General features: G+C 41.0%; 1 protein-coding gene across 1 annotated transcript in view; it reads left to right on the forward strand.

Annotated features, from left to right (window-relative positions):
* Window positions 1-27,072, forward strand: part of LOC117503844 (CUB and sushi domain-containing protein 1-like) — a 2,069,078-nt gene that overhangs the window by 1,254,254 nt on the left and 787,752 nt on the right. The window contains exons 13-14 of the mRNA XM_034163109.1: window positions 9,664-9,846; window positions 9,995-10,180. Coding sequence (XP_034019000.1) covers window positions 9,664-9,846; window positions 9,995-10,180 — 369 coding nt within the window. The remainder of the gene's footprint in view (window positions 1-9,663; window positions 9,847-9,994; window positions 10,181-27,072) is intronic.

A 27,072-nucleotide genomic window follows, 5' to 3' on the forward strand; every position in this document is an offset into this window, starting at 1 on the left:
GGTGTGGCCGCTATGGCGCCGCCATTTGGACCCTTCGCCATGGAACATTATACTTAAACAGGTACTGATTTCACATACTTAACACCATCAACTTCCTCCCACTTCTAAAACATGCAGAATAAGTTGGTGAACATAGGCAATGATCGCCGTGAACTTATGAGTAACGACTTCTGTGTGGTGGCGTACCGAATATCGCCCCTTTCGCCATGAAATTACGTTCTTCCTTTTGACGGCTTTCATTTTGTCATATCATCATGAAAATTGATACACAGATCAAGCAGGACAACCTCTTACAATTCAAAGGGGCGTTTCCCGTGGGTGGGGCAAAATGCCTCAATAACGTCCCCTTGAAACTTTCAAAAAACCCTCCCCATAGGGTTTTTTTTGTACTAGGGAGATGAAAATTGGTACACATGTGTGAATTGCATAGACGTACAAAAAAGTCTCTTGCACCATTTGTCTACTCCAAACAGGAAGTCGGCCATTTTTAATTTTCTTGTCATTTTGCCATGATTTCCTCACGTTGTATTTGAACGAACTCCTCCTAGGGATTTTGTCCAATGCACTTCAAATTTATTTAACAGCATCCAGAGATGATACTAACCAAAAGTTATCGAAAGCTTTTCTCTATGTTGAAGAGTGTGACCGCTGTTGTGCCTCCATTTTGACCATTCACCATAGAACATCAAGTCATGATAACTCCTTCATGCTTTGCCTGATTGACTTGAAACTTCACATGTATGATGACGGTTGGCCCCTCAACACACCTGGCCCCTCTGTTTGTACACTGAGCACCCCCTAGTGGATGAACCATCAACATGTCATAACTCCTTCATGCATTGTGTGATTTGCTTGAAATTTGAACTGTGGGATGAGTGGTTGCCCCTGTACGCACATGCCCACATCTGGTCACAAGAGAACACACTGCCCTGGGTAGGCGGTCGCACGGAACAAGGGCCCGTATATGACTGCTTGCAGTCCTAGTATTGGTATTGTTTTCTTGCCGCTGTTGGTATCTATTGTGGGAAATTACAAGTATTTAAACGTATTATTTTCTTAATTTTCTATCTAATTGACGGGAAGCAGCTATGTACTTTATGTTAAATTTGAATAAAGGGGTGGGATTAAATAAGTTTTCTTCCTCCCACTCCTTTTTGAGCGGATATAATGACCTGAGTTAATAGTAAATTTAATTTATTGTTTAATTTATTGTTAAATTGTTTTTCTGTTTTTTCTGTTTTCTGTTTTCTGCATTTCTTATCCTCTGCTCAAATAAAATAGATGATGATGATGATGATGATTCACTCACGAGTTCAACGCCACTAATCATGCATAAAAGCAGCTTCAAAAGCATAGTTTTTAAATCAGGGTCACAAAATGTGAACAAGAGCTGTAATATTGTTTATGGCGCCAAAGAGGTATGAGAGACTGTAGCTTTTGCTGCAGTGCTTGATATGAAAAATATGTTTTCATATCTCAAAAACATGATGTGCTTGGCAAAAACTAAAACCAGATTCAGATTCAGCACCCCGAAATTACCCAAAATCCATTGAAAAACTCCATGGAAGAAAAATAATGTTGACCAGTGTAATGAATTTAAGAAAATGATGTGATAATGGTCTATTTTGAACTTTGGAAATGATTTACCAGGCTAAATGTTTCAGGGACATTTCAGAATAATGCAATTCATATCAAACCTGATACTCAGGATTGATCAGCCTCATTGGTGACTGAAAGAATGGGCAATAAAATTGTGTATAAAGTGAGAGACAGGCTCCTACTGTCTTGATTTTAAAGGTACCAAATTGTTCCAAGGATGTTAATTATACATAAATTGCCAAAATTCTGACAGTTTCCTTCGTCCTACAACCCAGTACATCAAAAAACAGGCACTAACGCATTACATTTTGATTTTGATCTAAAATTTTCTATTTGATCTAAAATAAAAGTGCAAACAGGGATGTCTGCATTTTTTAATATCTGTGCTTGCTGGATGATTAATAATTTGGAGACAAGACAGTTATGTTCAATAGTACACCGGAAGAGTTATTTTGCAAAGTATTTTGTAAAGTGTGTAAAGATTTTCATATTTTTTATTTTTCCTGATTTTGTTTTGTTTTCGTTGCTTATTATGTTGAAGTAGTAGTCGTAATTTAAGTTAATGTGGTGAGATCAGGCCTGGGATTGAGTCTGCCTGTTGATGCCTCCAACCCTGGTACAAGACTCTTTTGGGGCCTGGATGGCAACTACCCCTGCATACAGTTGTTCCATTCTCACCTCTTGAAAGTGATTATCTGTCTGCCACAGCCAGATTAAGCATAGGCATCATCTTGGCCACTGAGGTCCTCAGCACTGAGGTACCTGTGTGCTGGATCGTTCCTAGAACAATGTGCCACATGCCCAAATTGTCATTGGTGATGTTCAGTCATGTAAGTCATGGAATGTCACTTAGTCTCCCTGGATAACTACTCATTTGACACAAAATCATTCCTACAGTACATAAGGAAACCTGGTACCAAACACATCTAGTTGTCTTCTTTGGTCATTGGTTAGCATCCATTTTTTTAGGGGAGACTCTAGACTCTAGATGGTCTAGTGCAGGGGTGGCCAAGTTTGGTCTTCGAGAGCCACATTCCTGACACTCTTAGTTGTCTCCCTGCTCCAACACACCTGAATCCAATGAAAGGCTCATTAAAAGTCTGCTAATGAGTCTTTCATTGGATTCAGGTGTGTTGGAGCAGGGAGACAACTAAGAGTGTCAGGAATGTGGCTCTCGAGGACCGAACTTGGCCACCCCTGGTCTAGTGGTTAAAGCATTGGGCTTGAGACCAGAGGATCCTCGGTTCAAATCCCAGCCTGACCGGAAATCACTAAGGGTCGCAAGGTCCTTGCTCTGAGCATCTAATACAGATGGAAAAGCGCTATATCAATGCGGTCCATTTACCATATCTTCCTTCTGCATCACACATCTTTCCAGTGACCTCATGACACCATATAATCCTCTCAGCAATCCCCATCTCTGATGAATCAGAGACTTGAATGTCACTGTTGAGATAAGTGAATGTGTCGATGCACTTTCACCATATAGTGATGCACTTGTGATGGCCAAGCCCAGGATCTCATTGAAAGCCTGGATCTGAAATGAAGAATGGGAGCGTGAAAAGAAACAAACAACAAAGTAAGGAAATAAAAATGTGTCTGAGAGAGTTATCATCACTGCGACAGATGTACTGAGGGCCCCAGATCTCTGGCATGTATCCTGATGCTTGTCAGCTATGTCACATGTAGCTGTGGGACACGTGCATATGCCTTCTGCTCTTTTAAACATTCTGTTCTTGTGGCTGTATTCACATTCCACCACCTCCTAAAAGTGTAGCATGTGCATATATCTCTCACCTTGAGATGTATTTGCCCAAAGCAAATCCAGGAGCATGGTGGAGCATGTGTTACAGGATGACAGACATCTCATGGAGTGTCAAATTTTCAAGCAGGGGAGCGAAAGTTATGCAGTGAATGAAAGCGTAGTCCTATTAGGGGAAGAAAGGATAACAAAAGCTGTCAAAATGAATGAAATGGAATATTGCAGGTCGGTTCAGTCACACAGCTAATGTGACACTCGTGCCACTAAAGCACAGTGTATTGAATCAGATAAAGGCAGTGTTAGTGATAAGAAGACATGCACCATGTGAGAAGAATTTGATAAGAAGACAGATAGATACAAAAGGATAAAGACAAAGAAATGCAGGTGGGTATGCCAGTCTGAAAATGTGAATTGGTCTTATTCCATTGTTGTGTCATGTCACATGCGTCACTGCTGCTCTCTTCAAATGTTACCTCCTGCTGCTTCCTTAACAAGAGTATGAAAGCATCACTGTGTGTGCTTACATCTATCAGGGCGCCGCCACATGTTGTTTTGCCCTTCACAATTAAAGCTGAGCAGACTCTACAATTATGCTGATGAAAATTGGCTCAGAGGGAAAGAAATGTAAACAATAAAGTGATTTTCTCAAAAGCTGTTTTTTTTTTTTCCTTTTAAAAACCCAGCGCACCAGTATAGTGAAAATTGGCAATGGATGTGTACCGATTTATTGCTGCTCCTCACAGTACTATTAGCATGGCTTCCAGCCATTCCTTTATGACTGTTCTGACCTCGTGTCAACCTGTTGAGAACCAGTCGCCACTGCTACCCAAAGAAAGTGGTAATTCTAGAAGTGTGACTGATGCCCCCCATTTCCCCACTGGTTCATTCTGATCTTCAGTTGAGTGAATGTTGCTGTTGGGAACAAGGTTGCAGTTACCAAAGCAGACTCTAGATTGACCTCGGACAATATGCTATTTGGGCAAATAGCAGCCAAAATCAAGCCAACAAAAGAAAAGCCATCTTGATAAAATAATGATGTAATTTAAAATCAGAGAATTCTGAAAAGATACAGGAGGGACGAGTCATACCCTGTTGGCAGGACATGGATTCACACCTCAGTCCAGTCATGTTAAGAAGAGTCCTCTGGAAACTATCATGTTGAGGAGGATGCAGCTGAGCACTGTTGCTGGAATCGCTTCCAAAATTAGTGTGTGAACATCAATTTACAACTAATCATTAAAAGAGAAAAAAAGAAAATTATTGAACTTCAGTATCGATCCAACAACCAAATTTACTGCTGACCTCCGTACTGCAGCTTAGGCTATCCTACCCAAAAACAGATGGTAGAAATTGTAAGCCTGGGTTGTTTGTTGAAGGGATAAGAATTCTCCATGGATTTCCAACTTTTTCTGGATTTCTGGGCCATTTCTGAGATCAGCGTAAATCCGATGAGAAAAATTGAGGTGACGGGGGGAGGTGCAGTGGGGCCAGTCATGCTTAAACCTTACCTCATACATGGGAACTGCATTGCTGAAATTGCAAGCTAAATTGCACAATGTCAATGGTTATTTTTTCCACAACAGCAAAGTTTCAGCCAGTAACAATCTCTGTAATATTGAAAGTCACTGAAAGTACCTGGATGTGGACATTTTGAGTTTCTACAGGTTTTGGCTGTCGAGCTGTGTCTTTAACATGGCTAAAATTACAGCGAGAGAGGATGAAGACCGTGTTAAAGACATCAATAGTGGTGTAAAAATAGGTTTAAGTCGACATGTTTGGAGCGGGACATGGACGGGATAAAGGCCAGACTTGATGAATTTGTCTGTGTAACGGAGGCCAGCAGGTGTCGCTGTGCAAATGTAGTTAGTAAATCTCACTCCCAGTGCTCAAAAGGATTCTCTAGTCACAAGGCCAGAGCCCTGGGTTTTTGCCTTCTGGTTAGAGAGTTCGACTCCCATGCCGGAGCTCGTGAGTTCGCGTCCCGAGGAGAGCGAATGGGTGGAGTCATAACAACACAATGCAGAGTGCAGCCGCTACAACGGTGCCGTGTACCCGGATGGGAGTGAGTTTAGGGGGGTGAGTGTAACAGAGGCCAGCAGGTGTCGCTGTGCAAATGTAGTTAGTAAATCTCACTCCCAGTCATAACAACTGGGTGGAGTCATAACAACACAACGCAGAGTGCAGCCACTACATCTGCAAGGTTGAGCTCCCTGGTAAATCCCTATGTATGCTATGTTCGCGTTTCATCAATAAAACCTTGGAAGAACACTGCAATACGTAGAAACATGTCATCAAAGTTAATATTAAAGGGACTAATTTGCCCGTGTCCAGAAGAGTGCAGAAGAGGCACAGCAAGCCCCAAAGCCCATAGCACTTGTAAGGGGTAGTGCTGAGCATCTGGCACCAGTCAGTGACTGAACATCCATTGCTCTGGTGCATGTCCACTAATTATATTCATGCAATTAAAATGTGTTTGCAGTCACTGAAATTTTTAAGTGTGGTGCAGTTATTTATACTATACACGTACTAAAGTAAAATTCAGGCCTGTGAAACTTTTGTTTGTATATAGATTTTTGCCATAATTTGTTTCCATTTTTCATTTATTTCGTCATATACGAGGTCTGTTCGAAAAGTATCCGACCTTTGGCCGGCAAAAAAAAACTGGCATACCTGGAGCGTTGGAAACCTAATCACCCTCAAAGTAGTCTCCTTGGGACTCCACACACTTCTCTCAGCGGTGCCGCCACTGTTGGAAGCATTCCAAGAAAGCCTCTTTTGAAATGGAGTTTAGCTCGGCTGTTGTTGCAGCCATAATGTCCTCTCTTGTCTCAAATTGTGTTCCTTTCAATGGCCTCTTGAGTTTGGGGAACAGAGAGAAGTCACAAGGGGCCATATCAGGAGAGTAAGGAGCCTGTTGAACCACAGGAGTCTGTTTTTTCGTCAAAAGTCTGAATAAAGTGCGAGGAATGTGCTGGAGCATTGTCATGATGGAGGCGCCAATTTCCTGTTGACCACAACTCCAGTCTCTTGCGCCGCACAGCATCACGTAGGCGACGGAGGACATCCCTGTAGTACTCTTTGGTGATTGTTTGACCATGTGGTGCATACTCATGGTGTACCCGTACACCCAGGACTCATCACCAGTGATTATGGTGTTCATGAAGTCGGGTCACTTTTTGTGGAGTCCAGCATGTCCTGTGAGACTTCAACATGAAGTTGCTTTTGCTCCGCCATCAGCAACTTCAGCACGAATTTCGCCGCCACTCTCTTCATGCCCAAATTTTCGGTCACAATGGAATGTGCCGAAAAAGTGCTGATGTCCACCTCTTCTGCAATTTCTCTGATAGTCACACGATGGTCCCGCATCACCACAGCTTGGGCAATGACCTGGTCATTTCGGCATGTTGATGGCCGACCGGAGCGTGGCTCGCTCGCCACCATTGTGCGGACATCTTTAAACCGGTTGTACCACTCCTTAATTTGTGTGACGCCCATAACATTGTCACCGAAAGCCATCTGAATCTTCCGAATGGTTTCCACCTGGCTGTCGCCCAGTTTCTGGCAAAATTTGATGCAGTAGTGATGCTCCAGTCGTTCCGTCATGTTCCTTGCAATAAAAATCCGCCGAAAGAACTACACACCACCTCAGACAAATGCTGCTTGCCAGCAATTGACGCAATCAACAGGCGGGAAAAAATTCACGCATGCGGACGAAGGTTCAAGGTTGGCTCATGCAAGCACGCTTGATTAAAATCCATCAGGTTTTTGAAAAAAAAAATAAGGTTGGATACTTTTCTAACAGACCTCGTAAAACTGCTAACTTAAAAAACATGTACAACCCTAATTACAATGAAGTTGGAACGTTGTGTAAAATGGAAATAAAAACAGAATGCAATGATTTGCAACTCCTCTTCAACCTACATTCAACTGAATACACCACAAAGACAAGATATTTAATGTTCAAACTGATGAATTTTATTGTTCTTGTGCAAATATTTGCTCATTTTGAAATGGATACCTGCAACACGATTCAAAAAAGCTGGGACAGTGATATGTTTACCACTGTGTTACATCACCTTTCCTTCTAACAACACTCAACAACCGTTTGTGAACTGAGGACAGTAATTGTTGAAGCTTTGTATGTGAAATTCTTTCCCATTCTTGCTTGATGTACAACTTCAGTTGTTCAACAGTCCGGGGTCTCCATTGTCGTATTTTGCGCTTCATAATGCATCACACATTTTCAATGGGCGACAGGTCTGCACTGCAGGCAGGCCAGTCTAGTAACTGCACTCTTGCTATGAAGTCCTGCTGTTGTAACATGTGCAGAATGTGACTTGGCAGTGGTCTTGTTGAAATAAGCAGGGACATCCTAAACAAAGACGTTGCTTGGATGGCAGCGTGTGTTGCTCCAAAATCTGGATTTACCTTTCAGCATTGATGATGCCATCACAGATGTGTAAATTGCCCATGTCATCGGCACTAACACACCCCCATACCATCACAGATGCTGGCTTTTGAACTTTGCGCTGGTAACAATCTGGATGGTCTTTTTCCTCTTTTGTCCGGAGGACACAACATCCTTGATTTCCAAAAAGAATTTCAAATGTGGACTCATCAGACCACAGGGCACTTTTCCACTTTGCGTGTGTCCATTTCAAATGAGCTCGGGCCCAGAGAATGCGGCAGTGTTTCTGGCTGTTGTTGATGTATGGCTTTGGCTTTGGCTTTGCATGGTAGAGTTTTAACTTGCACTTGTAGATGTAGTGGTGAACTGTGTTAACTGACAATGGTTTTCTGAAGTGTTCCTGAGCCCACGTGGTAAGATCCTTGATACAATGATGTTGGTTTTTAATGCAGTGCCGCCTGAGGGATCGATGGTCATGGACATTCAGTGTTGGTTTTTGGCCTTGCTGCTTACGTGTAGAAAGTTCTCCAGATTCTCTGAATCTTCAGATTATATTATGGACTGTAGATGATGGAATCCCTAAATTCCTTGCAATTGAACATTGGTAGATATTGTTCTTAAACTGTTGGACTATTTTTATACACAGTTGTTCACAAAGTAGTGATCCTTGCCCCATCTTTTCTTGTGAATAGCTGAGCCTTTTGGGGATGCTCCTTTTATACCCAATCATGACTAGAGATGGGTATTGATAAGATTTTATTGATATTGATGCCATTATCAATTCCATTTATCGGTCTGATTCCTTATCGATTCCCTTATCGATACCTCTTGTGAATTTTCTACTAAAAGTAGGCTTTACAAAATCTGTAGTTTTTGTTAGAAGCATTTCCTTTGAGACATTTTGGCATGAATTTGTCTCCATACCTCTGAGCTGAGCTCAGCCAGCTGCTGCACATCAGCGCAGGGCATCTCATTTTGGGAGGAAAAAATGTTTTGATCGATTGCAGTTTGTTTGTATTACAACAGTTTGCCGTGCAGTGTTTGGAGCTGTGTGAACAGAACAGAGAACGATTCTCGTTTCTTTCTCCCAACAAGATAGAAGTCCTAGTTAGTGACTTTAATCCGCACAAAAGTGACTCACGATTGACATATTCAGGGATGAAAGTGGTAAAAAGCAAAAAAAGCTGAAACCCAAAATTACCTCCCAACACCACCCGCATGAAAATTTTTGAATTCTAGAAGCTCTGTGAACACCTAGTTGTTGTGGCTATTATTATTAATATATGAATAAAAATAAATAAAAAAAATACAGTTTGACTCTTTTATGATAACCAACACTGAGCCATTAATTACACTATGTAACAAATTTTTATTTTTGTTTTGTTCCTGGGTACACAGTGTACTTTCCTAACCTGTTATACCTTAAATAAATAGAAAATAGCTGTTATTCCACAGAAACTTTGGTTCTGTGATCAGAACAATGATATTTTGAAATTTGTCTGTTTTCAAGCATCAACAACACATCCACAGCCACTCCACTGAAACAATAATCAAAAGCAATTTCCTTTTCCACTCCATATTTCCATGAACAAAAATAATGTTGGTTACCATTGACTCACTTGATTTTTCACCATCTTTGCGAAATTAATCTTGAAAAGCGATCTATTTCATGGTAAGTTGGTAAAACAGAAAGATAGCTGTTATAACGTCGGTGCAAATTATTTTCTCTAAGGTTTCACATGCATGCATCATGTGCACGTTATTGTCACTGTTACTCCAACCCCAAAACACATTCAAATTAGGAGTTCAGGCTTGTCTGACTGGTCGCAATGGTACAAGCAGATGTTACTTATTTAAAAAAAAAAAAACGTGTGTGTCTATGTGTGTGTTACAGAAATAGAGCGAGGAGGTTGTGGTGATCCCGGGGTTCCTGCATTTGGTCGACGTAGTGGTGATCGCTTTCAGCATGGTGATGTGTTGACCTTCTTCTGCCAGTCAGCTTTTGAACTTGTAGGAGAGAAGAGTATCACGTGCCAGCTTAATAACCAGTGGTCTGGCAATAAACCCAGCTGTGTCTGTAAGTATTGTCTCTTTGTTTTCTCTTTCTAAGGGTCTGTCTTTCTGGATATCTACCTGTCTACCTGAGTTTCTGTTTACCTGTGTTGTTACCCACTTTCTACCAGCGTCTTACCTTTATTAATGCCTTCATTATTTCCTTTTTGTAGTTTCATGTTTCTTCAACTTTACGGCTCCGTCAGGGACTATATTGTCCCCAAACTACCCAGAGGAATATGGCAACAATCTGAACTGTGTGTGGTTGATTATCTCTGAACCAGGGAGTCGCATTCATCTCCTCTTCTCAGACTTTGATCTCGAACCACAGTTCGACTGGTTGGTTGTCAAAGATGAAGGTAATAAGGACTTTCATTTGTTCACCATAATTACCTCTTTCAAGGAGGTTATGTGATAATCAGCCTGTATGTTATTTGCTTTTGGTTTGGTGAACTAATCAACCAAAATTAATTATACTTGGAAGGATGGGGTATAGTACAAAAAAGAATACTTTAAATTCAGGTCTGGCTCTAGACCAAGGGGCAGATTCTCAGGTTTGAGCTTTATTCTGTGATCCAAGGAATCAGTTGCCATTTGATCCTGATTACAACAAAATAAAGGAAATCATGATTAAAGATCAGCTTCAAATAGCAATTGTTTTTGTTTACAAACATTGGCATTAGAAGCATATGCATTTGCTGTGGTTGGCAAGAATGTGTGTAAATTGTTACCACAAAAGAGAGAAAGTATGGCATCTTCACATTCAGGTAGCAATTCGGCAGTCTCTGAATACTTTCAAAATCTCGATAATACCGCAAAGGTAAGGTATTTCTCTAAGCTAACGTATAGCGAAGGTTTTTGTAGGCTTCCAGATCTATCAAAAAACCAACATGACCAGATCCACAACATCATGGGAAGTATCACTATAATTTATTTAGCCATTAGAGGCCACTGATGAAATTAAAAGATCAGATTTCAGTCATCAAAATCAAAGAACGGATCAGAAATCATCATTTAGAGTCAAAGGCAAGCAATCAAAGGTACTTGATCAAGGTTCATTGATCAGGATTAAAGTTCAGTAATCGGAATCAAACTGTGTCTCAGGTTTGAGGGTTAGCATGGTCACAGATTAGGATCAGGCTTAAAGGTCATCAGTGAATAAAAATCATAACTCAGCATCAAAGTTAAGCAATCAGGTGGAAGTTATCTATGTGTCAGTTGCTTCACTGACTTCTTAGTTTCATCATGTGCAGTGCGCTATGGCTTCACTCAGACTTTGGAATTTGCTTTGGTTTTGGTGGAGGTGTTTACTCTTCCAAAGTTTATTGGTGCATTGTCCATCTTATTAGAAGCCTATGATTTCAGTCTTCTCTAAAACACAGATAGAGAGATTTGTCATGCAAAAATCCCGGCAATATGTGATGAGGAAAAATTGTGTTTGGGTGTTGGGTGGTTGGCAAAACTTTCATGCATGGATGAAGAATGTTATTATTATTTGTTATTACTGTTGAACATTTAGTACTGGATATACACAGTACCTCTGTTGCACACACAGCACACTGCAACTATTGTTCCCCTTCATAAATAGAACCAGCTCCCAATTCGGATCAGGGAGACAGACACCCTCTCTACTTTTAAGATTAGGCTTAAAACTTTCCTTTTTGCTAAAGCTTATAGTTAGGGCTGGATCAGGTGACCCTGAACCATCCCTTAGTTATGCTGCTATAGACTTAGACTGCTGGGGGGTTCCCATGATGCCCCGAGTGTTTCTTTTTATTCACCTCTTTTTGCTCTGTATGCACCACTCTGCTTTTAATCATTGGTGACTCTCTTCCACAGCATGTCTTTTTCCTGATTATCTCCCCTTAGTCCCAACCAGTCCCAGCAGAAGACTGCCCCTCCCTGAGCCTGGTTCTGCTGGAGGTTTCTTCCTGTTAAAAGGGAGTTTTTCCTTCCCACTGTCGCCAAGTGCTTGCTCATAGGGGGTCGTTTTGACCTTTGGGGTTTTTCTGTAATTATTGTATGGCTTTTGCCTTGCAATATAAAGTGCCTTGGGGCAACTGTTGTTGTGATTTGGCGCTATATAAATAAAATTGATTTGATTTGATTTGATAAATGTTATTGATTTAAAATGAAATGACCTATTTTGACTGGCTGATCATTAAATCTACAGTTGTGCTTTAATTGACTTGCAGTAAAGCTGTGCATTTCAGGGATGCTGTTGTTTTAATATTTAGAAAACGCAAGGCATTTAGTGCTGTTGCACTCTGCAAAATGAAATAAAATTGTCCTTTGGTCTCCCAGTTTTTGCCCTGTTCCAAAATTTAGTATGTCTGATTTTCTGAAATGAAGAACAATCCATTATCTAATTTGCATCCCTTCATTAAATTACTGCAAATTTTAAATATTTGTAAAATTCACTACAAAAGGATACTTGCAGGCATATTTTCTCTTTAATAAGTATTGAATCTCCACTGTGTTGAAGACAATGAGAATGTGTTATAGATAGGTTCTATCATGATTTTTAGTGACAACTGAGGAGTAAGAAAACAAACAAAATTACAAAAAAAAGCCCCCCAAAAAACAAGGACACTTAAAGGGGAATGATAAGCAAGTAGTGCCCCATACAAACTTTGTTTATTGTATTGTTCAAGTCAGAGACCAGAAAATATTTTATTCTTGTTCAGAAATCAATACAAATGATCACGTTTCCAAGTCAGTTAATGTGTCTTGGACTGTATGTGTTTTAATAATTAAGATACAAAAACATTATGGTGCTGGATGTTAAATAGCTTGAGCTACCATGCAAGATGAGTGCAGAAAGCCACCAAGACACCCCTGACAACTTTGAATGAGTTACAGGCCTCCGTGCTTGTGACTGTGAGGCTTTATTGTAAATGTACCAAAATTTGCCAAACCTACATCTGGAATTTTGAGAATGGAAAGTAATATATCATACAAGTTTTCATAAGCTTTCAATCCAGGACATCATGTTCAGACAGGTCTTTCACATATTTTCTGAGCTTTTATAGTATGTCCATTTAAGTCTCGGATTCAAGTAAATCTTTAATGAAATAAAAATAAAATTAATCTACACCGGGCAGCACAGTGGCTTAGTGGTTAGCACTGTTGCCTCACAGCAAAGGAGGTCATGGGATTGATTCCCACTTGTGGCCTTTCTGTGTGGAGTTTGCATGTTCTCCCTGTGTTTGCATGGGTTCCCTCTGGGTGCTCTGGCTTCCTCCCACATCTAAAGACATGAGGGTCAGGTGAATTGGAAACTTTAAATTGTGTGTATGTGTGTGCAAGTGTGAATGTGTTTGTTTGTCTATAAGTGTCCCTGTGACAGACTGGCATCCAGGGTGTTCCCCACCTCACACCCTATGACTGCTGGGATAGGCTCCAGCCCCCTGTGACCCTGAATTGGAGTAAGTGGTTGAATATGGGTGAGTGAGTGAGTGAGTGAGTGAGTAAAACTATATCTTTACAGAAAACTAACCACTTTTCCATTCACAGAGGTAATGGAATCTGACCTTCAAACCTGAAACGATGTCTTTTCTTAAAGCACATGAAAACGCTTGAAAATCTAAAGCAAATGAAGTCGAACCCTGAAAGTGATTATCGTCAAGTCACCTAGGCTGTGAAATGCAGCCTCAAAACTGAATCAAGGGCCATTGTAGACTTTTCTAATGAATACTATTTACATGGCTATCTGTCATTATTAAAAGGCTATTATTGTCATATTATAAACAGGGTGTATCGACTGAAGTCACTTTCTCCAAATCCCATGAAAAGGTAATAAAAAGACTGATTTGTTACTCTGTTGGCACATTGATTTTTTCTTTTCCTCTGCTGAAATTTTACTTATTACTGTAATAACAAATGTGTATAAAAGCATTTCTTTTGCTGAAGAATAAAGATAAATGGCACATTGCCGCTCAGTTTTTGAATAACTTAACTGAGTCTCAGAGCTGTGAGAATGCTGTGATCTTTGTTGAAACAATGGATGATATGGATGGTAATTCAAGAAGTAAGAAGTCTGTGTGTGGGCTTGCAAATAAATATAAAATGTCCTGGATCAAAGCAAGAGCCAGGCTTTTGCTGGACTCATTCATGAAATGTGCATTTCTGGGTGGTGCAGTGTCAAACTTGCAAAACAATAATAAAATAATAAAAAATAATCCTCAAATCATGTTTTCCCAGTTATTTATGGGCTAAAATTGGAGGCAGTACAGTTGCCCTTATCTTTTCATGGCCAGTGGTACTCACCAAAACAAAAATACATAAATAAATAAAAAATCTAATTGCAATGTGCATTTTGCCAAAAATGTGGGGCTCGAAAATGCAGAAGCTAAGATGTAGCGATGTGGACAGAAAAATAGTCCATAAAGCTTGATCTTTGGTTTTAAAACGCATATTTCACAATGCAAAATGCAAACGCACTACATCTTTCTGGGAAATGTATCACTTTTTCAATGAGCATTTAAAGATGCAGAACACTAACTGACCGATTAAACTCTCTGCTGCCAACTGCAGGATTCCAAACAATATATTTGGATGAGAGCAAAACTGAATGTACATATTTATTTTTGCATGGGTGCAAACAGTCTGTTCAGTTAAAAATAAAATTTAATGTGCCTATTTATTGTCAGAATCCCAGTCATCACTTTTAGATCATAGACTGTATGTGCACTCACCATTTTGTAGAACATTTGACTCCACACTCCCTTGTGAAGCATTTCAAAACATAGAATCCAGAATAAACACACCCCATGAACTGCAAATCAGCAGCTTTGATAAAGCAGTGCACAGCAACTGACTAAACAAGCTGCTGTTTGACCAAACCATCATACAAACCATCAAAGTTTTATACTTTTGCAACATATAACTTTGCCTTAAACAATGCAGATGTTTGGCATAAAACAGGAGTTATTGAAGACTTTTAATGGCACCAGCAGATCTGGAAATAGGAAGAATGTGTTTCATATAAAGATGTCTGTAGTGCAACAGATTCTAAGGAGGGAAAACATTGAGGAAAATTTCCAACTCTTATTATGGTAACAGGAGTCAAAATATGTCAGGCAGATGACAGATTCTGATGTGTCATGTCTTTTATTGAAAGCTGTGACTGCTGTCTTTAATTGAAGAGGGACACAGAAGCTCCACAAACCATAATCAAAGCACTCTAGATGCACCAAAATGATTGAAATAAAAATTAATAAATATTTGGCATTATTAACCCTCTGGAGTCGATGCACTTCCGTGTCAAAAGTTACATGAAATAATTAAGGGGACATAGCACACAACCCACTCCACGGTGTGTGTCAGTGTGTGCATTTTTTACGAATGGGACTTTCCTGTCTGCGACAGGAAACAAGTAAAAAAATACCCACATTTTTCTTTGTCACTGGTGTAAAATGTAGTATCTAATAAACAATGATCCCCAATCCATGTAAACTTGGTTGCTAAGCAAAGAACATTGTGGTTTTGTGTGGAGCGAAAAGAAGACAGCAATCAGTTTTGAAAGCTGTGTGATATTTTCCATGCTTGGAGTGTGTTTTTTTAGTGTGTGTGGTTTGGTGTTTTAGTGTGTGTAGTTAGTGTGTGGCATAGTTAATTTATTTATTTATTTATTTTGTGTGTCAAAATAATGAGGCATCTTGGACCAGTGCGCTTCACCAAGCGCACGTCATCAGAGTCTGATTAGAATATGATGATGAAGTGGACTTTATTGTTCTAGTCTGGACACGCACAAGAGCAGGTGGATTCACCGATGTGTCCACAGATCTGCACAGTGGATTGGATCGCGCGCTTCTCTTTTCAGCTTAATCAGGACTTAATCAGGGTTTGGGGTGAATTTAGGATCACTGTTTTAATGCAGTATGTCAAAATGAAAGGAAAACTGTAAAGTCACAGGTGAGGTTGTGAAAGTGTGAAAGTGGCCCACATAAAGTCGTCTCCCATAAACATTTTGATGGGCATACCCCAGGGCTCCATACTGGGACCACTGCTGTTTGGTCTCTTCATAAATGATCTGCCTTTGATTTGTTATGGTCTCCGCTGTCAACTTTATGTGGACAATACTGTTTTTTATGCTCCTGCAAAGACAACGGAGCAAGCTGCAGAAGTTTTATCTGCATGCATGGGTCTGTGGCTTTTCAAAAATGAATTGGTTTAGTTCTTGATTCACAACTAAAATTTGATGGACACATAAAGAAGATATTGAAAACAAAGAAACCTACATTGTTTGAAACTTATCAGACATTGCATTCCAAACCAGGTGGCCCTGCTGTACATGCATGGGATGATATTTTCACATATATCCTACTGCATGACAGCATGTGCCCAGACAAACAAATTGCATTGGTTCACTTTATAATCAAGTTGGTTCAATTATGGACAGAAAACTGTTTTCACCACTGTCAAATTCTCAACAAGTATAATTTATTAAGTTTTGATAGTTTCAGTAATTTGTGCTTTCTCAAATTATTTTTCAAATGTTACCAGTTTGGTTCCAGAATCACTCAGTACAGTTGTGCAGAGACCAAGCAGCAGTAGGACAACACGAGGCAGCTTAAATCACAACTGTACAACCCCCAACATCATTTGGACAGTCAGCCTTTTCTTATGAAGTCTGTAAACTCTGGAACTCATTGCCCACAGAAATTAAGTCCATCATCGAGTTTAAATTGTTCTCATCCAAACTTAAATCTTGGCTTAAAATAAACCAAAACTGCATGTGTGAGAGTGTGAATGAATGAGATGGGTGAGTGATGAACTTTTGAACTGCACTGTTATTTATATGTGAAATGTTCTCATGTAAATGAATTTGTATTTTAGATGAAGTCTTAGAATAGAAAAGCTCAACCAGGGACGGGAGTTGAAAATTAGCAGTAGCTATACTCTGTGTACCTCACATCAGCTGGAAACTTTGTTTTGGAACTATGTTTGATTGCATTGTCCCTGTCAAATAAATAAATAAAGAATAAAGAATAAAGGTTGTGCTAAAAAAAAAATGGCACCAGGTTGTTACGGTAAATTATGAAGGTAAAACCAAAAGTAGTCAAAAACGCCCATTATACCTGAGATTCCAGAGGGTTAAAAAATAAAATTATGGCATGTCAGATTTTCCCATTGGCCTGGCAGCCCGCATGGCCTGTAAAACTGTAGTGAGAACACTGTAGTATGTATACAAAAATGGATGTCATTCCTGAAAGATTTATGCAATTTTTTTTAACTCCTTGAATTGAAGAAAAACGTTTGTACCACCTGCACATCTTGTTTCTTTTCATCTCCATTTGTGGTGGTGAAGAGAGGCAAAAATAACTCAAAATATTGTCACTGTCCAAACACATATGAACCTGACTGTAAGCAGCAGTCACTCCATCTTCACACATACTGCCAGAATGAAATATTGCAAAGATGTATATCTTGCAGTACAGATCTGAAAGGGAATTTGGGAAATGTGCACTATTCACTGTGACACGTTGTCCCAAACATAATCCAGCAAACAGGTGCATGACTGTTGAGAATCCCAGCAACAGGACAAGGGGATGGTCACGTGACATCTGGCTGCAGCAGGTTCATGGTTACTTTCATAAGATAAAGGATGGATTGTGGGTCTGCATGAGCAGTTCCCTATTGCAACCAAAATGGTGCCTGAGGTGGTAGATGCAGAACAAGCAGCACCTGCACACTGTCAAATCAAAGCTGACATGACCTGCGGGAGATCAGCAACATGAAGTATCATATTAATTCCACTAAAGTACAGACGACCTACATGCTAACTGCCAATTAACATCATTATAATGATCAATTAGATTCCGACAAGTCTCCAGTCAAATTCAGTGAAGACATTACGGCGGTTTTAATATCCTCACAAATGCTCACACTGTGTCATGATTGTTCCACTGCTGATGGTTAATCTGTTTATTCGTACCTGCTCCACCACAATTGATTTCTCCGTTTTTCTCTGCTGCCTTCTCTTGTCATAGTTTCTCATTAGCATATTTGGGGATAGAGTTTCTTGCTGTTGTGTGTGATATATAATTCACATCATCTTAATGTGGGCCTGCTGGGCTCAGTTCTGCGCAGTCCGTTGGGGGTTTATTGCTGCCCCCCAACCAAATCTGTCACCAGTGGCTGGATTCATAAGGGAACTCCCACAACAGCAGAGTATATCCTGCCAAGCAAAAGTGTGTAACTATTTGTTGCAGTAAATGGTCCTATGCTGTGACACAAATGTCCCAGACAGAAATGAGGTGATGCATGGTCACAGTGCTGCAGGCTGATGGGAGGGTTGTGCAGTGATTTGGGAGCTATTCAGCTGGTGTGCACTGGGTGCTTTAATAGCTGTAAAGTGACGCCTTAATGCCAGAACACACGATAACATAGCCGACCAGTTTCAGCGATTCACCGCTTTCATATGCCCCCAAAGGGGAGATGGGTACTTTGAACAAGATAATGCCTACTGCCACAGGGAAAGAACTGCCCAGAAATGCACAGTTCAAGAAACATTCAGGTGAAAAGACATTAGTACCATGGCTATCATAATCCCCTGATGTCAGTCAGTCTTGGATGAAATGAAATACAGCATCTGCAGAGAGGAGAACAACCCTTCAGAATTTGTCCAAACATTAATGTATGTCTGGTCAGCTTTATACCCACAGTCTGGCAGGTTTCATGCTGCCTCTGTGCCTTGACATGTGGCTGCTGTTGTCATGGACAATGGTGGAAAACTTTATGATCACTGAAGATCGTTCCTATCATCTTTGGTTGTGAAACTTTATTAAATCTGACATCACAATCATTTATGGACATACGTAACTTTAACAAGCTTTAGGAAGCATTAAACAGCAGACCACAAGAACTAACATGAAACTGTCCAAATAATAAAATACAGTTGGGCTCAAAAGTTTACACACCCTTGCAGAATGTTTACTTGTTTGGCCATATTTCAGAGAATATGAATGATAACACAAAAACTGTTTTTTATTCATGGTTAGTGGTTGGGTGAAGCCATTCATTGCCAAACAAATGTGTTTACTCTTTTTAATTCATAATGACAACATAAACTACCGAAATGACCTGATCAAAAGTTTACATACCCCCATTATTAATACTGTGTATTGCCCCCTTTAACATCAGTGACAGCTTGGAGTCTTTTGTGGTCGTTGTGGATGAGGCTCTCTGATGGTAAAGCTGCCACTGAATATGTCTTGGACTTTATTTACATCAATTATGAAGAAATGCAAATAGTATGGCACTCTATGGTAAATCTGCATGGAGTAGACAGTTGTCAAAAACTGAGTGACTGTGCCAGACAGAGAAGAGTGAGGAAAGCCACCAAGACACCCAGAAGAAGTTATAGGCTTATGTGGCTGTGATTAGAGAAATTGTGCACAGTATAAGTTTTGCATTTTTTATCAACAGTTATACAGCTTCATGATGAAGTGGTATAGAGGAGGATTTTCTTAGAAGAAAGAAGACCTGAAAGTTTAGCTCCAAATTGCTAGAAGGTATATCTGAGATGCAAGCCTACATTTGATCTGTCCTGGTGAAAGAATAAACTTCTCCGCTCTACTCCACGATGAAGCTAAGAATGGTGATGCAAAATGCAACATTTGCACTGTGCACAATTTCTCAAGTCACAGTCACACAAGCCTATAGCTTCTTCTGTGTGTCTTGGTGGCTTTCCTCACTCCTCTTCTTCTTGCACAGTCCCTCGGTTGAGAACTGTCTACTCATGCAGAAAAAAGTTTCATTCATATTCTCTGAAAAATGCCAAAATAACTAAAATTCTCCCAAGGTATGTTAACGTTTGAGCACAACTGTAACTATACAATATTTGTTGTTACAATTGAATCAGAATCCTTTGCATTTCTATGACAGAATCACGCTGCTGTCTTTATTAAGATAAAATCTCTCCTAATAAAAATTGAGCAGTGAAAAAGAACATTGACTTTTTTTTTAATATATACAACCCCAAGTCCAATGAAGTTGGGACATTGTGTAAAATGTAAATAAAAACAGAATACAATGATTTACAAATCCTCTTCAACCTATATTCAATTGAATAAACCACAAAGACAAGATATTTAATGTTCAAACTGATAAACTTTATTGTTTTCGTGCAAATATTTGCTCCTTTTGAAATGGATGACTGCAATATGTTTCAAAAAAGTTCAGACAGTGGTATGTTTACCACTGTGTTACATCACATTTCCTTCTAACAACACTCAATAAGCGTTTGGGAACTGAGGACACTAATTGTTGAAGCTTTGTCAGTGGAATTCTTTACCATTCTTGCTTGATGTACGACTTCAGTTGTTCAACAGTCCGGGGTCTCTGTTGTCATATTTTGCACTTTATAACACGCCACACATTTTCAATGGGCGACAGGTCTGGACTGCAGGCAGGCCAGTCTAGTATCTGCACTCTTTTACTATGAAGCCATGCTGTTGTAACACGTGCAGAATGTGACTTGGCATTGTCTTGCTGAAATAAGCAGGGACGTCCCAGAAAAGACATTGCTTGGATGGCAGCATATCTTGCTCCAAAACCTGAATGTACCTTTCAGCATTGATGGTGACATCACAGATGTTGCCCATGCCATGGGCACTAACACACCCCCATACCATCATAAATGGTGGCTTTTGAACTTTGCGCTGGTGACAGTCTGGATGGTCTTTTTCCTCTTTTGTCCGGCGGTCATGATGTCCATGATTTCCAAGAACAATTTGAAATGTGGACTCATCAGACCACAGCACACTTTTTCACTTTGCGTCTGTCCATTTCAAATGAGCGCGGGCCCAGAGAAGGTGGCGGCATTTCTGGATGTTGTTGATGTATGGCTTTCGCTTTGCATGGTAGAGTTTTAACCCGCACTTGTAGATGTAGCGATGAACTGTGTTAACTGACAATGGTTTTCTGAAGTGTTCCTGAGCCCACGTGGTAAGATCCTTTACACAATGATGATGGTTTTTAATGCAGTGCTGCCTGAGGGATTGAAGGTCATGGGCATTAAATCTTGGTTTTCGGCCTTGCTGCTTACGTGTAGAAAGTTCTCCAGATTCTCTGAATCTTTTGATTATATTATTGACTGTAGATGATGGAATCCCTAAATTCCTTGCAATTGAACGATGAGAAACATTGTTCTTAAACTGTTGGACTATTTTTTCACGCAGTTGTTCACAAAGTGGTGATCCTCGACCCATCTTTGCTTGTGAACAGCTGAGCCTTTTGGGGATGCTCCTTTTATACCCAATCATGACACTGACCTGTTTCCGATTGAGCATTCATCAACTTTCGCAGTCTTTTGTTGCACTGTCCCAATTTTTTTGAAATGTGTTGCAGGCATCCATTTCAAAATAAGCAACTATTTGCACAAAAACTACAGTCTATCAGTTTGAAGATTAAATATCTTGTCTTTATGGTACACTCAATTGAATATAGGTTGAAGAGGATTTTCAAATCATTGTATTCTGTTTTTATTTACATTTTACTCAACATCAGTGGTCCAATGCAAAATACATTTTTTGAAACTCAGTATATTGTCTCCATCTGGAAGCCTAGCCCATCTTCCACATATGCGACAGATTAGTGTATTGCCCCTTTTCTTGCGCTAACATTTGTGATACCCATTATGTCACTTAAAGCTATCACTGGACTACTATAAATGACTGTTACTTATAGTAGCAGAATTATTTGCACAGTCACCCTGAAAGGCTATTGAACTGATGTTACACATTTGATTCTTTTTAAATGATAAAAGTGACATTTTTTTTTCAAAGATGGAAGCAGGTTTTCTGTGTTTGCAGTCTGTGAGTGTTTTTATAGATAGGTCCATAAATATTTAGACTTTGTCAAGGTTTTGTTTTGTTTTTTTAATACAGTATTTGTGACCTTTAAATGACACAATAAATGCAATAAGTGAATTTACGCACTTATACCTTGCTTGTATGAACAACACAACTGATTTGAAAATAACCATTCAACAAAATTCTTCTGGTTAGGGCCCCTTCGTACATAGTACGAATTTGGTCGAATTGTGTATGCGTTGCACATGAAGCAAGAATCGTATGCAATACGTGTAAAATCGTAGCTGCCTCCAACACCTCATACATCTGCTGCTACAACTATTTGCACACACCAGTGGTTGAAAGACAGAGTGTGCATTGTGAGAGCCCATTCAATCCCTCTTGCAGCAGGTGTCGGCCAAATTCCAGGTGACACACACGAACATCTAACACTGCTCGCTTGGCACTTAGCAAATGTGTGGGCATTCGTGCTATTAGCACAAAAACAATCACCAGATGATTACTTTTGAAGTTGTCAAGTCCACATGTGGCATGCCAGAGTGTCAGCTCCCCCACAACATGTGTGCGTGTGTTTTGTGCACCCCCTCCCCCCAACACATGCGTGCGTGTGTTTCGTGCTCCCTCCCCACAGGTGAGGCACCTCTTATCTGATCCCAGATTGATACCTTGGTCTGTGCGCTGACAGGACAGGGGGCGTGACTGGCTGCCCACAGCTGTTGAGACATCTATGGTCTTGGATGTCACAGCTGCAGAACACATACCATGTTTTGACAGACACACGCATGTGTGTGCTTTCTGTCCTCACGTTGAAATACATAAAAACACATATCAATTTTGCGACGGGCAGGAGAGCGCGCACAGTGCGCACACTGACAGGCTGTCCCAGGCTCCTGGCTGAAATGGACCTTCAGTTCATGTGGACACGCACCAGGCGATCTGAATGTCACGTCTGTCTGACGGGACACGTGCTTGGGCCCGGCCCAACACGCATGTCCTGTGAGCAGAGCAGGACTATGTGACAAGCCAACAGTGTGACAAATATTCCACTTTCAGTCACGTATCAGCAGAAATACACCGTTACAAATGCCGTTTGGTCAGTTATCACAGCGCTTTTTCTCTTCTTTAACAAATATGTTTATCTGCTTGTTGATTTTAGTCATTTCACACTCCTGTTATAAGACAGTGATTGGTAATCAGAGCTTTTGTAAATTGCAGGTTTGAATCCCTTGAGTGGCATTTATTTTTTAATTAACCAGGGTTATTTAACCCCGGGGTTCTGTATTGTGTCCCATTTTATATTTTATTCATATCAACCCAGTGATATTCACTAATTATACAACTGGTTTTTATTTTATTGTTCTCCACATCAATGGCACAATGTGGTGCACCATGCCCCAGCTGCTCGCACTGTGTTCCTGCTCGCACAAGACTGTTGCATGCATGACACCGTCACAGCAGGTTGTTCACGCGAGCTGTTCCACCATGATTCGCCCTGATTTGTACTTATTTGTACTATGTGTGAAAGCGCCCTTACATGTGAATGGTAGAGCAAAGCAGTGATGTACTGATTCTCCCCAGTCACAGACAGTGAGGTTTGTAATGCCTTCAAAGCTGTCTAGTGTTTATCGGTGGCCTCCCTCACTCATATCCTACACAAAGAGTCAGTTTTAAGAAGCCTAGGAAGATTTATCACAGCATGACATGCTTCTTCCGTTTATGAGCAGTTTTACTGAATGGATATATAAGACTTGAAATCAACTTCAGACATTTTATCAGCTGAATTGTCAACTAATTAATGAGGGGATAAAACACTTCTGTCCGTGAAACAGCTCTGAAATGTATTGTCCAATTATTTTTCATATCTTAAATGGTAGGACTGCACATGAAACTGCTGTAATTACTATGCTCTTTGTCCAAATTGAACAGAATTACCCGCAAATTAAAACTGACAATCTGCACTATAAACTCCTATTATTTGGTGTCAACTGTAATATAGTCAAGTCCATAAGTAATTAGATAGTGACACATTATTTTGTATTGTTGCCACTGTATACCAGCTGAAAATAAATCTAGATATGCTTGCACTGGAGAATATTAGCTTTAATTCACTGTTAAATATTTAGGAAATACAGCCATATATATATTATATATATATATACAAGGTCTGTTAGAAAAGTATCGGACCTTTTTATTTTTTTCAAAAACCATATGGATTTGAATCACGTGTGATTGCATCAGCCAAGCTTGAACCTTCGTGCGCATGCGTGAGTTTTTTCACGCCTGTCGGTTGCGTCATTCGCCTGTGAGCAGGCTTTGTGTGAGCACTGGTCCACCCCTCTCGTCGTTTTTTTTATTTGCGAATAAATGTCTGAACGATTTGGAGCTTTGCTGCATCAATTTTTTTTCCAGAAACTGTGAGAGACCTCCAGGTGGACACCGTTCGGAAAATTAATATGGCTTTCAGAGACGATTTTATGGGGATTACACAGATTAAGGAGTGATCCAGATGGTTTAAAGACCGCCCACAAGTGCTGAGAGCGTGCCGCGCTCCGAGCGCCGATCGACAGGCTCAAACCCCACTGAAACAACCAGATCATTTCGTGATCAGATCAACGTGAAGGCTTTGTTGATCCGGGATGTCGTCTGACTTTCACAAAAAGGCAGAAGGCGTGGACATCAGCACTTTTTCGGCACATTCCACTGTTACAGGAGTTTTTTTTCATGGAAAGAAAAGCGGAGGGACGCGCCACGGAGCCGTTCATGACGCGGCACAAAACCACCTCCGTGTTGGTCTCACAGGACGGCTTTCAGGTGGATTTCAGACGGCTGTCGGTTGCTTTTCAGTCGTGTGATTATCCGAGAAATTGAGCATGAGCTGGACGTGCCCCAACATGTCCTGTGAGGCTTCATCACGGCTTTGCTTTGCGCCATGCGGCTCCACCACGACGCGCGGAATTCTGCTCCTCTTTCCATGACAAAAACTCCTGTGACAGTGGAATGTGCCGTTCATTTCTAAACTGAATGCTGTCTTGATCCGGTATGTTGTCTGACCAGCACAGGAAGTGTGAAAAGATGTGGACATCAGCACTTTTTCGGCACATTGAGACAGACGTGCGGAGGAGTTCCGCGCGTTGCGGTGGAGCCGCATGGCGCAAAGCAACGCCATGATGAAGCCTCACAGGACATGTTGGGGCATGTCCAGCTCATGCTCAATTTCTCGGATAATCACACGACTGAAAAGCATCCGACAGCCGTCTGAAATCCACCTTTAAGCCGTCCTGTGAGACCAACACGGATGTGGTTTTGTGCTGCGTCATGAACGGCTCCGTGGCGCGTCCCTCCGCTTTTCTTTCCATGAAAAAAACTCCTGTAACAGTGGAATGTGCCGAAAAAGTGCTGATATCCATGCCTTCTGCCTTTTTCTGAAAGTCAGACGACGTCCCGGATCAAAAAAGCCTTCACGTTGGAAATGATCTGGTTGTTTCAGCGGGGTTTGAGCCTGTCAATCGGCGCTCGGAGCGCGGCGCGCTCTCAGCAGTTGTGGGCGATCTTTAAACCATCTGGATCACTCCTTAATCTGTGTAATCCCCATAAAATCGTCCCTGAAAGCCATATTAATTTTCTGAACAGTGTCCACCTGGAGGTCTCTCACAGTTTCTGGAAAAAAATTGATGCAGCAAAGCTCCAAATCATTCAGACATTTATTCGCAATAAAAAAACGACGAGAGGGGTGGACCAGTGCTCACACAAAGCCTGCTCACAGGTGAATGACGCAACCGACAGGCGTGAAAAAACTCACGCGTGCGCACGAAGGTTGAAGCTTGGCTGATGCAATCACACGTGATTCAAATCCATATGGTTTTTGAAAAAAATAAAAAGGTCAGATACTTTTCTAACAGACCTCGTATATACACTCAACAAAAATATAAACGCAACACTTTTGGTTTTGCTCCCATTTTGTATGAGATGAACTCAAAGATCTAAAACTTTTTCCACATACACAATATCACCATTTCCCTCAAATATTGTTCACAAACCAGTCTAAATCTGTGATAGTGAGCACTTCTCCTTTGCTGAGATAATCCATCCCGCCTCACAGGTGTGCCATACCAAGATGCTGATTAGACACCATGATTAGTGCACCATGATTAGTGCACAGGTGTGCCTTAGACTGTCCACAATAAAAGGCCACTCTGAAAGGTACAGTTTTATCACACAGCACAATGCCACAGATGTCACAAGATTTGAGGGAGCGTGCAATTGGCATGCTGACAGCAGGAATGTCAACCAGAGCTGTTGCTCGTGTATTGAATGTTCATTTCTCTACCATAAGCCGTCTCCAAAGGCGTTTCAGAGAATTTGGCAGTACATCCAACCAGCCTCACAACTGCAGACCACGTGTAACCACACCACCCAGGACCTCCACATCCAGTATGTTCACCTCCAAGATCATCTGAGACCAGCCACTTGGACAGCTGCTGAAACAATCGGTTTGCATAACCAAAGAATTTCTGCACAAACTGTCAGAAACCATCTCAAGAAAGCTCATCTGCATGCTCGTCGTCCTCATCGGGGTCTCGACCTGACTCCAGTTCGTCCTCATAACCGACATGAGTGGGCAAATGCTCACATTCGCTGGTGTATGGCACGTTGGAGAGGTGTTTTCTTCACAGATAAATCCCGGTTCACACTGTCCAGGGCAGATGGCAGACAGCATGTGTGGCGTCGTGTGGGTGAGCGGTTTTCTGATGTCAATGTTGTGGATCGAGTGGCCTATGGTGGCGGTGGGGTTATGGTATGGGCAGGCGTCTGTTATGGACAAAGACCACAGGTGCATTTTATTGATGGCATTTTGAATGCACAGAGATACCGTGACGAGATCCTGAGGCCCATTGTTGTGCCATACATCCAAGAACATCACCTCATGTTGCAGCAGGATAATGCACGGCCCCATGTTGCAAGGATCTGTACACAATTCTTGGAAGCTGAAAATGTCCCAGTTCTTGCATGGGCGGCATACTCACCAGACATGTCTCCCATTGAGCATGTTTGGGATGCTCTGGACCGGCGTATACGACAGCGTGTACCAGTTCCTGCCAATATCCAGCAACTTCGCACAGCCATTGAAGAGGAGTGGACCAACATTCCACAGGCCACAGTTGACAACCTGATCAACTCTATGCGAAGGAGATGTGTTGCACTGCATGAGGCAAATGGTGGTCACACCAGATACTGACTGGTATCCCCCCCCCAATAAAACAAAACTGCACCTTTCAGAGTGGCCTTTTATTGTGGACAGTCTAAGGCACACCTGTGCACTAATCATGGTGTCTAATCAGCATCTTGGTATGGCACACCTGTGAGGTGGGATGGATTATCTCAGCAAAGGAGAAGTGCTCACTATCACAGATTTAGACTGGTTTGTGAACAAT

The sequence above is a fragment of the Thalassophryne amazonica genome, chromosome 2 (genome assembly GCF_902500255.1).
Source record: "Thalassophryne amazonica chromosome 2, fThaAma1.1, whole genome shotgun sequence".
Lineage (NCBI taxonomy): Eukaryota > Metazoa > Chordata > Actinopteri > Batrachoidiformes > Batrachoididae > Thalassophryne > Thalassophryne amazonica.